This window comes from Rana temporaria, chromosome 6 (assembly GCF_905171775.1).
Source record: "Rana temporaria chromosome 6, aRanTem1.1, whole genome shotgun sequence".
Taxonomy (NCBI): Eukaryota; Metazoa; Chordata; class Amphibia; order Anura; family Ranidae; genus Rana; species Rana temporaria.
This window is the reverse complement of record NC_053494.1, coordinates 114,454,072-114,467,161: the sequence shown is the minus strand read 5'-3', so window position 1 is coordinate 114,467,161 and position 13,090 is coordinate 114,454,072. Positions and strand designations below refer to the sequence as shown.

The 13,090-nt window shown below is 41.7% G+C and overlaps 1 protein-coding gene across 3 annotated transcripts in view; it reads left to right on the top strand.

Annotated features, from left to right (window-relative positions):
• FAM126B (family with sequence similarity 126 member B) overlaps positions 1-13,090 on the top strand; it is a 155,080-nt gene that overhangs the window by 130,439 nt on the left and 11,551 nt on the right. For 2 of the 3 annotated variants that reach the window (XM_040357205.1, XM_040357204.1), the window contains one exon: positions 147-306. In XM_040357205.1, the coding sequence (XP_040213139.1) occupies positions 147-306 (160 nt within the window). Of the gene's footprint in view, positions 1-146; positions 307-9,261; positions 9,397-13,090 lie in introns of all 3 variants that reach the window. The other variant, XM_040357206.1, reaches the window with a different exon arrangement.

Here is a 13,090-nt window from a genome sequence, read left to right as displayed (position 1 = left end):
TTTGTGATTTACTGTGCACTGATCAATACATGTTGTGCAAGGTAGAAGATAAGTAGAAGAATTGTTGGCTGTCATGTAAGCAGTGTTGCTGGAAATTCTATTTCAAAGATGATGTTTTGCTAAACTGGTCTTTTCTCTGTGTTCAGGTTGCAAATGCTATGAAGAATTCCTTGCCGTTTGATGCTCCTGACTCATCACAACAAGGGCAGAAAGTATTGAAGGTTGAAGTGACTCCAACAGTCCCCCGTATCTCTCGAACTGCCATCACCACTGCCTCTATACGTAGACATCGGTGGAGGAGAGAAGGTAACGACAGTTTTTATTAGGTGCCTTACGGGATGTTTTTTTCTTATTCAGATGGAAGGATAAAATGATTGAATAAAAAAAGTTCTAACTAGAATCAAAAAGTGTGTAGACTAAGTTGTACTTATTATAATCATCTATTTGTGGTATTTCACATTGCAAATTTGGGTATATTGTTTTTGAAACCCTTTGCAAAAGGTTTTCTTGACATTTGAGTTTTATGAATGTATGGTTGAATCGCAAGATCTTTTAACCCTTTTGCTACCCTGACACATAGCATATATCTGCTCTCCAATAGCTTAAAAGAAAAGTATGGGTTTTTATTTAATTTTTTATTCATACTTTGGCTGCCTTGTGGATGCAGCCTCGGTCCGAGGCTGCATCTGTCCCCCAGCGCCTCTATACTGAGAACCGAACGATCGAACACTGCCGATCTCTCAGTTCTCAAAGCTCTCTGAGCAGAGAGGTGGTGACTGTCAGTCATCGCTCTCTGCTCTGCCCCCACCTTGCTCCCTGGAGCGCTGAGCTGTGGAGGGGGCAGGAGTGTCCGCCTCTCATCGGCTCTCTAAGAAGCTGAGCCAGGTGTTGTCCAGGGATCTAGGCAGATCCCAACTCTGTGGTCGTGATGACATGGAGCCTGGACCGACTCTGTGATGTTTGGGGATTATAGGAAGGAAACATACATTTTTGCTGCAGGAGGGGAGTGATCGGCACTGACACAGCTGACAGGGAGAGAGAGGGGAGCAAGGAGAGACGGGATGACGGAGGCACATAAACTGACCACGGTGTCAGGGCTTAGCAGCCATGATAAACCGTGGTCAGTTTACAAAGGGTAGCACCAGGCAGAATCAGCCAAGTATTTTAGGTCATACAAAGGGACAAATTACACAGCACAAGCACTCTGCTGTGTACATGCTTTAAGGGAACATGATCTATTTTCTAGGTTAACAGCCACTTTAAGTGGAGGGCAAGTGAAATGGCTCTTAGAACCTGTCCCAACAAAAAAAGTATCATGTAGGTGACTTTAGTCCCCTCTTTTGTGATTTAAAAAAAAAAACGAAAAAATATTGTAAAAAAAGTTATTCAAGCACATACAACCACCTTGCACATCCCAAACTAGTTTTAGCCCGCCCCCACATACATGCACATATCAACATTAATACACGCATTGACGGCACCTACATACGAAAACATTAATTACGCTAAACATGTTAAATATTGCCATGCATGCCAGAGTTAAAATTCGAATTCTAGGGCCATTATTTATGGTTAACTCTAAACTTATGACCTGCAGACGCCTTTAAACCCTCACCTATAGAAATTATAGGGTACCAAAGTTTGTCGCTGTTTCACAGGTTTAAGCAGATTGACATGTTGGTATCTACAGTGCCTTGGAAAAGTATTGATACCCCTTGAATCTTTCCACATTTTGTCCTGTAATGCCGCGTACACACGATCGGACATTCCAACAACAAAACCGTGGATTTTTTCCCGACGAAATGTTGGCTCAAACTTAGGTTGATGTCTGAAGTGAAAAAAAAAAAAAAAGAGAGGAAAAAAAAAAAATAAAATAAAAAAAAAACTTATGTTTGCATACACATGGTCACACAAATGTTGTTGGAAATTCCGAACGTCAAGAACGCAGTGACGTACAACACCACGACGAGCCGAGAAAAAGGAAGTTCAATGATTCCAAGCATGCGTCAAATTGATTCCGAGCATGTGTAGGTTTTTTGTGTGTCGGAATTGGCTACAGACTATCAAAATTTCCGACAAGAACTTTTGTTGTCGGAAAAATTGAGAACCAGCTCTCAAACATTTTGTTGATAAATTCTGACAGCAAATATCCGATGGAGCATACACACGATTGTATTTTCTGACAAGAAGCTCACATCGAACATTTGTTGACGGAAATTGCGAACGTGTGTTCGCGGCATTACAACAAAAAATAAAACAAAATAAATGGTTTATGTGCATTTGTATTCATCACCCTTTACTATACTCTAAAACCCCTAACTAAAATCTAGTGGAACAAATTGCCTTTGGACATCACCTAATTAGTTAATAGAGTCCACCCGTGTGCAATTCATTCTCAGTAAAAATACAGCTGTTCTGTGAAGCCCTTGGAGATTTGTTAGTGAACAAACGGCATCATGAAGGCCAAGGAACACACCAGACTGGTCAGGGATAAAGTTGTGGAGAAGTTTAAAGCAGGGTTAAGTTATAAAAAAATATCCTAAGCTTTGAACGTCTCACGGCTCACTATTTAATCCATCATCTGAAAATGGAAAGAGTGGCACAACTGCGAACCTACCATTACCATCTAAACAGGTCTGACAGGCCGGGCAAGGAGACGACAGCCAAGAGGCCCATGGTAACTCTGGAGGAGCTGCAGAGCTCAACAGCTTAGGTGGGAGAATCTGTCCACAGTACAATTATTAGTCGTGCACTCCACAAATCTGATCTTGTATGGAAGAGTGGCAAGAAGAAAGCAATTTTTGAAAGAAAAAAGATGTCCAGTTTACAGTTTGCGAGAAGCCATGTGGGGGACACGGCAAACATATGGAAGAAAGTGCTCTGGTCAGATGAGACCAAAATTGAACTTTTTGGCCTAAAAGCTAAACGCTATGTGTGGTGGAAAACTAACATTGCATATCACTCTGAACACATCATCCCCACTGTGAAACATGGTGGTGGCCAGGGCTGTGGAGTCGGTAGATAAATGTTCCGACTCCTCAGTTTTATGTACTTCCGACTCCGACTCCTCTGTATTAATATGCAAATGTATTTTATACATTCCTTGAGGGAAAGAAACGCAACCTACCACCAGTGTCATCTTAAGAGCATTATAGGCCCCCGGGCAATACAGTGCACTGGGGCCCTGTCTACACAATCACACACTAGAATTTACTGACAAAAATTATAACATTTACTGGCAGAACCACATTTTTTACTGCCACTGCAAAAAAAGTACCTAAAATTACAGTTTTCAGTGCCCAACAATGCAAATGTCAGTATTTAAACTATAAACATATAGCTAGTGCTATTAGAAATGTGTTTAAGTTAAACAAAAGTAAAAAAAAAAAAAATGTCTTCATTGACATGAAGGTCGGGTTACTATAACCCAGCCAGCACAGAGTTTCCTCTTACATCAGAGTCTGCAGGATTCCCCCTTACAGTGAAAGGGAACTCTTATGTAAAGGGGAACGCTGCAGATCATGATCTAAGGGGGGAACTCCGATGTGGAGGGGGGCTATGGTGACCAGAGACAACCTTATATCAGAGTCCACTGCTTTCTCTTTCCCACTTACATCAGGGTCCGCAGACTGAGTTCCCCCTTGCATTGTAAGGGGGAATCCTGCAGACTCTGATGTGGGGGGTACTCTGGTGACCAGAGACCATCTTCCTTAGATTAAATACACTAAGGTAAGGGCGGTCACTAATATAGGAGGGGGAACCTTTATATCAGTGCCCCCTTACATTTTTGCATTCACTCCCCCCTTACATCAGCAACCCCCCCCGCACTCGTGGAGGACCGGATCTTCTCTGTGATTTCCGCGAACTGGGCATGGGCAGTTCTAACCCGTCACTCTCCATAATTTTTTACTGGGGTTTCTGGGCAGCCGGTGGGGCCCCCCAGGCAAGCGGGGCCCCCGGGCAACTGCCCAGCGTGCCCAATGGAAAAGATGGCCCTGCCTACCACAGGACTACTGGCTGGGAAGCCAACAGTCTACTGTATTGCACAGTTTAAGCAAAAGACAAACACAATGAAAACAAAGTTTTATAAAAAAAAAAATATTAATCAATCAAGTGGCTGGATAGTAGCAGCAGGCATAAACATCAGGAACAGGATCTTTACCAGTTCAAAAATACAAACCACATTATTTGGTTGTTTTAGAACAAAAACAAAGCTTATCTATAATGAACCAAAAACAAAATCTGTAAAACCTAGAAATGGTTTATATTAATCTTGAAATGTAGTTATAGGCTTAGCAAATGCAAATCAATTCAATGTAGAGTTCCAAGGAAGAGAATTGCCTCTGCCAGATCCTCTTTCATAGAGGCTCTTAAGTCAGACTTTATTATTTTTAGGGCTGAAAATAATCTTTCGACACTGACTTGGGTGGGTGGCATTGCAGTAACTATTCTGGCCACATCACTAACGATCTCTGGATAAACAAGGATGGCTTCTTCAACAGTAAGTTTTGATGAGCGATCATACTTTTCAACTTCTTTTAGTGCTTTATAAAACTCCTGTTGGATTTTTTTTTTTAATTCCAATCTAAATTTAGGAGTCGGAGTCGGTGCATTGTTTGCCGACTCCAGGTACCCAAAATTTCCTCCGACTCCACAGCCCTGGTGGTGGCAGGATCATATTGTCGGGATTCTTTTCTTCAGGGACAGGGAAGCTGGTCAGAGTTGATGGGAAGATGGATGAAGCTAAATACAGGACAATCTTGGATGAAAACAACAAAAGATTTGAGACTGGGTCCGGAGGTCCACGTTCCAGCAGGACAATGACCCTAAACATACAGCCAGAGCTACAATGGAATGGTTTAGATCAAAGAATATTCATGTGTTAGAATAGCCCAGTCAAAGTCCAGACCTAAATCCAATTGCGAATGTGTGGCAAGACCTGAAAATTGCTGTTCACATATGCCTTTAATCAATCTGACAGAGCCTGAACTATTTTGCAAAGAATGGGCATAAATGTCACCCTCCTAGATGTGCAAAGCTGCTAGAGACATACCCAAAAATACTTGCAGCTGTAATTGAAGTGAAGGTGGTTCTACAAATTACGCCACACTTTTCAGATATTTATTTGTAAAAACTGTTGAAAACCATTTATATTTTTCCTTCATTTGCCAGTGGCAACCTGTGAAGCTCTGGTGAACTCCATGCCCAAGAGGGTTAAGGCAGTGCTGGAAAATAATGGTGGCCACACAAAATATTGACACGTTGGGCCCAGTTTGGACATTTTCACATAGGGTTGTACTCACTTTTGTTGCCAGCGGTTTAGACATAATGGCTGTGTGAGTTATTTTGAGGGGACAGCAGATTTACACTGTTATTCAAGATGTATAGTTGTAAACTCCCTACTTTACATAGTGGCAAAGTGTAATTTTTTTCAGTGTTGTCACATGAAAAGATATAATAAAATATTTACAAAAATGTGAGGGGAGTACTCACTTTTGTGAGATACTGTATATGTTCCCAGGTCAGATTTCATGAATAGGGTTTACAACCACTCTAAGGGTTTCTGGTGGAAGGGCTGCAAACGCACACAAATCTAGTAAAAATGCTTTAACAGGATTATGAGAGAGAGAGAGAGTAATTTGCTTCCATCGCTAGCTATGAAAAACAATCCTAATTATACAGTGCAGGTCACAGAGAATATTCATACACCATGGGTTATATTCGCCAGCATAGTGCTGACTGTCGCTCACTGAGCCAGTGTGCATGCCTCACACGAACACGGTCATCTGTTCTGCCTGGCCTGTGCATGAATTAGATTAATGTTCGCAGCCAAAGAAGGGACATGGACACTAACGTGGAGTGAAAAATGGCTGCTCACCCCGATATGAATGATGAACGGATTTTCCCAGGTGGGGTTATTAGGCAGCTAGTAAAAAATTATATTTATTCACATGATAAGTATCATGTGAATAAATATAATTTTTTACTACATGGTATTATATTCTTCTACACTAGCTGCCTAATAACCCCACCTGGGAAAATCAGTTCATCAATGTTTGCAGCCAATTCCTCCAGTCCCACCCACAACAGATCAGAGGAGCCTGCAGTCCCTGGCTGTCCCACACGGTGTGGATCTGAGAAGGTAAGACGAAAGAAGAGATGGGGACAGATGGACCAGTGTATGATTTAGATCAGCAGTAAATCTAAGCAGCAGTCTTGTGTGATCCCTATTCCCCAATATTATATCGGCCCGGAAAATATAATGTATACAAAGGCGGCAGTCTTGTATGGTCCCCAATATTATGTATCGGTGATATAAAATACTGGGGATCACACAAGACTGCTGCTTTTGTATATATTATACTTACTGCTGACCACAAAAACTGTTAAAGTCTTTTCAGGTGTGGCGTGAATAGGGAGTTAATGTAAAATCGCAGGCGAACATTCGCGCTGCCGAAGGCCTGCACAGTGTATCCCTGTGAAAGAACCAGTTCTAATAACAGTCTCGGCATCCAATTCTAGTAATATTTCAGGCATGCAACAAGTGGCCTATAATTTTATTCATCCCTGTCACATTTCCTCAAATAAATTACGACCTTAATACGGTCATCTTCATTCAATCCCTCCAATCGGTTCTTGACCGAAACATGGCCTTAAGTACTTTAAGCCTGGGTTCACACTATAGCAAACACAGACATTGCATGTGATTCACACCTGCACTGCCGAACTGGAATAGGATCGCATGGGTGTCAACATTGTATTGACACTCGCAGCCATTCACAAAGGGCAGTGTGAACTGCCTGCGGAAACCTGTGCTGGAATCGTGCCAGTTCTAGTGTGACCCAGGCTGCTCTTGTAAAAACATTTCTTCAAGGTATACATCGTATTAACACTACCCCCCCCCCCCCCCCCAATTTGCTGCACATTTTGCTTAGATCTAAATGACTTGGTTCTCTTTGCCCTTCGAATATGTCTATCTTGCAAAGTAGAATTTTTGGTCGCTATCATATTTGTCAGGTTACTGAACTAGCGGCTCTTTTCTGTAAAGTACATTTCCTCATTCTTCACAATGACAAGATTGTCTTATGCCCAAGGCCATCATTTCTTCTAAAAATTGTATCAGCATTCCTCCCATCCTTATGCCCTGCTCCTAAACATCCAAATGAAATGTCTCTGCATTGCCTAGATGTACAGTGGAACCTCTGATTACGAAAATAATCCGTTCCAGGAGAATGCTCGTGATCCAAAGTACTTGCATATCAAAGCGAGTTTCCCCATTGAAGTAGATGGAAACGAAAATAATTTGTTCCGCATTGACTTCAATGGCATGCAATACCGCATGTGGCTAGAGGTGGAGGGGGCAGAGTGTCTCAGGAAAGGCATGAGGACACCTCAGCTGACTTGGAAAGACCGGGGTTTGCAGAGGTCAGCTGAGATGTCCTTGGGCCTTTCCGTGCATTTCCGAACGGCGCTGTTCGGCTCCGGCACCCCCCCCCCACCTCAGGCCAAACGCGGTACTGCAGACCGCTTTGGCCTGAATCCTGCTCATTTTGCGAGACAACACTCGCAAACCGAGTTAGGATTTTTTTAAATACTGTGCTCGTATGGCGAAACGCTCGTTAACCGTATTACTCGCAATCCGAGGCTCCACTGTACTCTGAGTCATTGGAGTATACTGTAAGGCTACTTCTCCATTCAGACAGATGGATTTTCTCTGTGCCCTGTTCTCTGGACTATACAAGAGACATCCTGCTTCAAAATCCACCATTGCATTATGAATAGGAAAATTTATTTCAAGAGCTTATATTCTTAAAGAGAAATCTCCTGTGCTTCTACGAAACCATTCCACTAGATCGGTGGGTGTTTTGTGGGTATTTCGGCACAAAGCCTCCTGATCCAGTTGTGCAAGGCCATCACCTGGTCTTCTGTTCATCATCCTTTTTCAAAGCTTTGACAGATGGCCAATCTTTTGCTGATGCAGCTTTTGCACGTAAGGTTCATGCAGTGGCTCTCTAAGGTTGGGTCTTTTGACCCCTGTTGTTGGGTATATTGGCACACTTCTGTTTGCCTTCTTGTTGCCCACCCTTCCTATTCATTGCTTGGGGATGCCCCATGGTGTATAAATATTTAGTCTGTTTCCTGTACTGTACAGATAAGATAAAAGGATTTTTTACGTATCTGTTAATTCCATATCTTGGGATACAGTACTTGACACCCAGGGCATGTGTCCTCATCTGAAGGTACACGCCAGTAACCCATGGTGTATGAATATTCTGCCTGTGTCCTGTACAGTACTTAAAGATATGGATTTTTATAGGTAAGTCGAAATGCATTTGTCAGAAACTGGTATTGTATAGTTACTGTATTAATAAAGCTTATCTTTCCCTTGCTATGAAGTGGTCCAGTCTTGCAATTACTGACAGAGGACCACATTTTAGGGACAGACCTCATAAACCAGATTTTCAGAGGTGGAATGCCCTTCTTTAGAATTACTGTTGGAAAAGTAATAAGTAGCATTTGTCACAACTTATTTTAATTCTGCTGGCCACTATCTCTCTGCTCAATATCATAAATGCAATGTGATGTCATTTGCTTAACCAATATACTAGCCGCATCTGTGTGAAAGTCTTTTCACCTATCTGCCCTTCAGCTTGTTATGCTTACATTTGTTCAAACGCTAATGGACCACCTGAGTTTACTGTTTCATGCATTTCTGTTCTGTCATGTATGTCTTTATCTTCTCTTGTGCATAATCTGGCTGGCGTGATTTTATTAGGGTGAAAGTTTTGTTAGTTTTTCCGACTGTAGCAGACCTTCCAACCTTGCAGTTCTTTTATATGTTTGCCTTTGAAACCTTCTTATGTAGACCTTTGGAAATGTATCTGGTTCTTTTAACTCTGTTTTTTCCATAACCACCTCTCTACCTTTTGTGACTTTTAAACTATAGTTCCTTTTTGTCATAGTCTGTTTTTTTTTTTTAAGTAAAAACTGGCCTGGTAATTTTTTTTTTTTTTTTTTTTATGTAACCTTACTTTTGCAACGCCATGAAAGATGGTCTCTCAAGACTTGGCCTTATTATGATTTACATTTTTTTTTTTTTATCACTTCTTATATTTTCAAGGTCATTTGATTTTGTTTGCAAACTTATCTGCCCCCGATATAAGCTTTTTCTTTATCCAAATTTATTTGGACAAGCCACAGCAAATAAAAGGGAACAGAAGCGTTGTACAAATTCTAAATTGTTCCTGTGTTGCATCCCAGATGGTTTTGACCTCACAAGCGACTCGAATCCGGGCTCCCCGATCTTACACATCATTCCAAGCCTAGGGGACACTCGTGAGGGGGATGTTCTTGTGTACCTGACACCCGACACATCTCCAGATGCTGCTACTGAGGGTAGGCCAGATGTCTTCAAGCAGGAGTTAGCAAGAGAGGATAACGATTGCTCTCTACATTTGCATAGGCTGCTTCTCTATAGAGCATTTAATAACTTGAGTGTGCTAGATTCTCCATGCCTAAGGTATCCGATATTTTGTTTAATAACCCTGCCAACCCTATGATTGCAGCATCCCCTACACGCGAGCAGCTTGGCATGGCTAGCAAATACATATGCACGCAGAAGCATATGCACGCAGAAGCATATGCACGCAGAAGCTCAAGAAGCATGCAGGCTACCAAAGTGAACTCCCATTTCTTAGTGTGTTCGTTCGGGAATAATATGGATTTATGTTCTCTTCCAGTGTTTAAAACCGTCTTGAAGTTTCTTACATAAATTGGAACTTATTTACTACTCAGAAAATGTTAAACCGGGTGTGTTTTTCCCAATCATATTACTGCAGTTATAGTATGATTGTGTTATTAGGGAAATAAAAGTGGAGAGATAGATTAATAACATTATTTCTATGCCATTAAATATAGCTTTATATAGGCAGACATAGATATGGAAAAACTAAAAAGTTACACAACAATGAAACTTAAATATTCAGGTGTTAACGTTAAACTGCTTTAACAATCTTCTATTGATAGGTATGTTGGAGTAATAGCAGGGCTTAACTCTTTCCAGAGAAAATGTTTAACTGGGCTGCCTCCGGTGCTGTCTGATTTAAATCCTAATTCCCTCCTACAACAGATCACATAACAAAAAGCTTAGCATTTTAAACTTGTTGCAAACACTAAAGATGGCCTGGAGCAGCTCCTGTTTGCTGAGGAGTAAAATTTGCAGTGCTTTCTGCCCCCCTGGAAACCACATGTGCCACATCAATAAAAGTGAATGGCTGTACTGATGCAGAAGCCGTTTTCCTAAGCACTTCTGCATACAGCCATTCACTTGTATTGGTGGCAGGAACAGGATAGGCTAGGATATGCCTGCTTTAACACTGTTTCATTTAACAAAAAATAAAATGTCCCTTTGCTCCAACATAACGTATAGTTCTGCTTTTTAGACCAGAAATTCCAAATGCCACGTCACAAGCCCAAAATGATATGCCTATTTTTTACTGTAGGGTTTGTTGATGGAAACATACAAATCCATGTTTATTTTTCACTTAAAGTATGCCTGAACCTCAGGACCTTGCATTCACTATATCTGATTTCCCTCAGTACACAGAACATGGAAATGCAAGTATTTTGGTAAATTTGAATTGCTAAATTCATTCTACTTCTACTGTCCTATGAGGCTGCAGTAACCCTTACCCTCTGTCTGGACAGTGCTGATTGGCCCTGTGCTAAAAACATGCACCCTCCCAAGAAAAAATAAAAACTCTCTAGCAATACACACCAAACGGAGCATGGGTAGAGTGCTCCCAAAGCTCTGTACTGTCAGGAGATGGATTGGGGACAGTTTACACAGGCAGAGTAAGTGACACGCAGGGGGAGCACGCGGATTGGCTGAGAGCGATCCGGAGGGGGCGGACAAAAACAAACAGCCGCCCCCTCATCCCGGATCGCTCGGACAGCCACGGGAACCGCCGCATGTACCGGGGGGGGGGGGGGGGTCCCGATTGGACCCCCGACCCACGTCAAGGCAGGGACGTACATGTACACCAATGTGCCTGTCCGTGCCATTCTGCCAACGTAAATGTACATGCGGCGGTCCGGAAGTAGTTAAGGTGATGCAAAACATTTTTTAACAACAAATTCTTATTCCTAAGTGGTAAGTGCAGTAACCTATACCATCCAGGTGGAGCCCACACTTGTAAAGAGTACACTAGATATTTATAAATTCAATTGAACATTGATTGAGCATTGTAGATTGGTGTAATGGAATCATTTAATTTTCAAACATTCAGTCACTTGCTCTGGAATTTAAACAAAAAAAAACAGAACTTTGCCAGGATGATCAGATTCAAACGATTATATGAAAAAACCTTTAGTAAATCAACCCCTTTTTTTTATTTTAATTGACAGGTAGGGAGCACAACCTTATTGGTAATGCATGCAAATATTTACAAAAAAGTATACCCCAAAACACATTTGAAATGAGACTTCAAGTTCCCTAATCCTATCAATCGTAGAATGGTAGCACAGAATTAATTTGGCTGCATGCGCATGACTCTGAAGAGCTCAAAAGAGATTTGATACTTTGCATCATGACATTTGCCTCTCCCCAACTTTTGAGCAAACCCTTTTTGAAGCTAATTTCTCCAATTCCTAATATCCTTAAACTTTTCATGGAGTTGTTCCAGTACAACATCCTTCACACTTCATGGAACAATAAGGAACCCTCCTGATACTCTAGTTATATTTCTGCCTGTGGACTCTGCATAAATTATGACAGCTGACATAAGTTATATTCAAAGAATATGTTTGTTTTGCCTTAAAGCGGAGCTTGGTGTACATAAGAACAGTGTAGAGGTAGCATACATGCAGAGGCTTAACATGAATGGTGTTTTCTGACTTTTAGTTACTCCTTATTTCTGTTCAGTCATCTACCTTTTGACATTAGAACTCTGCACTCCCCTATACCTTTATTCCAAATGACCCGACTCACCAAACTAGACCAGCATTGCAGCTTTCTTGATGACATCACCAGCACTCCACTTGGATAGCCTCCATTAACCACTTAAGACCCGAACCATTATGCAGGTAAAGGACCTGGCCCCTTTTTGTGATTCGGCACTGCGTCGCTTTAACTGACAATTGCGCGGTCCTGTGACGTGGCTCCCAAACAAAATTGGCGTCCTTTTTTTTTCCCCCACAAATCGTGCTTTCTTTTGGTGGTATTATATCCCCTGCGGTTTTAATTTTTTGCGCTATAAACAAAAATAGAGCGACAATTTAAAAAAAATTCAATATTTTTTTACTTTTTGCTATAATAAATATCCCCCAAAAATATATATAAAAAAAAAATTTCCTCAGTTTAGGCCGATATGTATTCTTCTACATATTTTTGTTAAAAAAAAATCGCAATAAGCGTTTATTGATTGGTTTGCGCAAAAGTTATAGCGTTTACAAAATAGGCGATAGTTTTATGGCATTTTTATTAATCATTTATTTTTTACTAGTAATGGCGGCGATCAGCGACTTTTTTCGTGACTACGATATTATGGCGGACACTTTTGACACATTTTTGGGACCATTGTCATTTTCACAGCGAAAAGTGCTATAAAAATGCACTGATTACTGTGAAAATGGCAATGAATGGGGTTAACAACTAGGGGGCGCTAAAGGGGTTAAGTGTGTCCTGTCCTGTGTTTTACTGTAGGGGGGCGTGGCTGGACGTGTGATGTCACTGATCGTCGTTCCCTATGACAGGGAACAGATGATCAGTGACAAGCCACAGAGAAGAACGGGGAAGGTTTGTTTACAGTTGCCTCTCCCCGTTCTTCAGCTCCTGTGACCCGATCACGGGACACCGGCGGCGATCGGGTCCCGCGGGCGCAGTCACGGAGCTCAGGACTAGGACCCACGGCTGGCCTCTTAAAGGCGACGTACCTGTATGTGCCTGTGCCCAACCGTGCCCTTCTGCCGACATTTATCGGCGTGAAGGGGTCTTCAAGTGGTTAAAACAAAGGTGTGACTCAAAAATGAAAAAAAATTACTCCGAACTATATTATTGCGCGTGACACATTTTAGCACAGGGGACATTGAA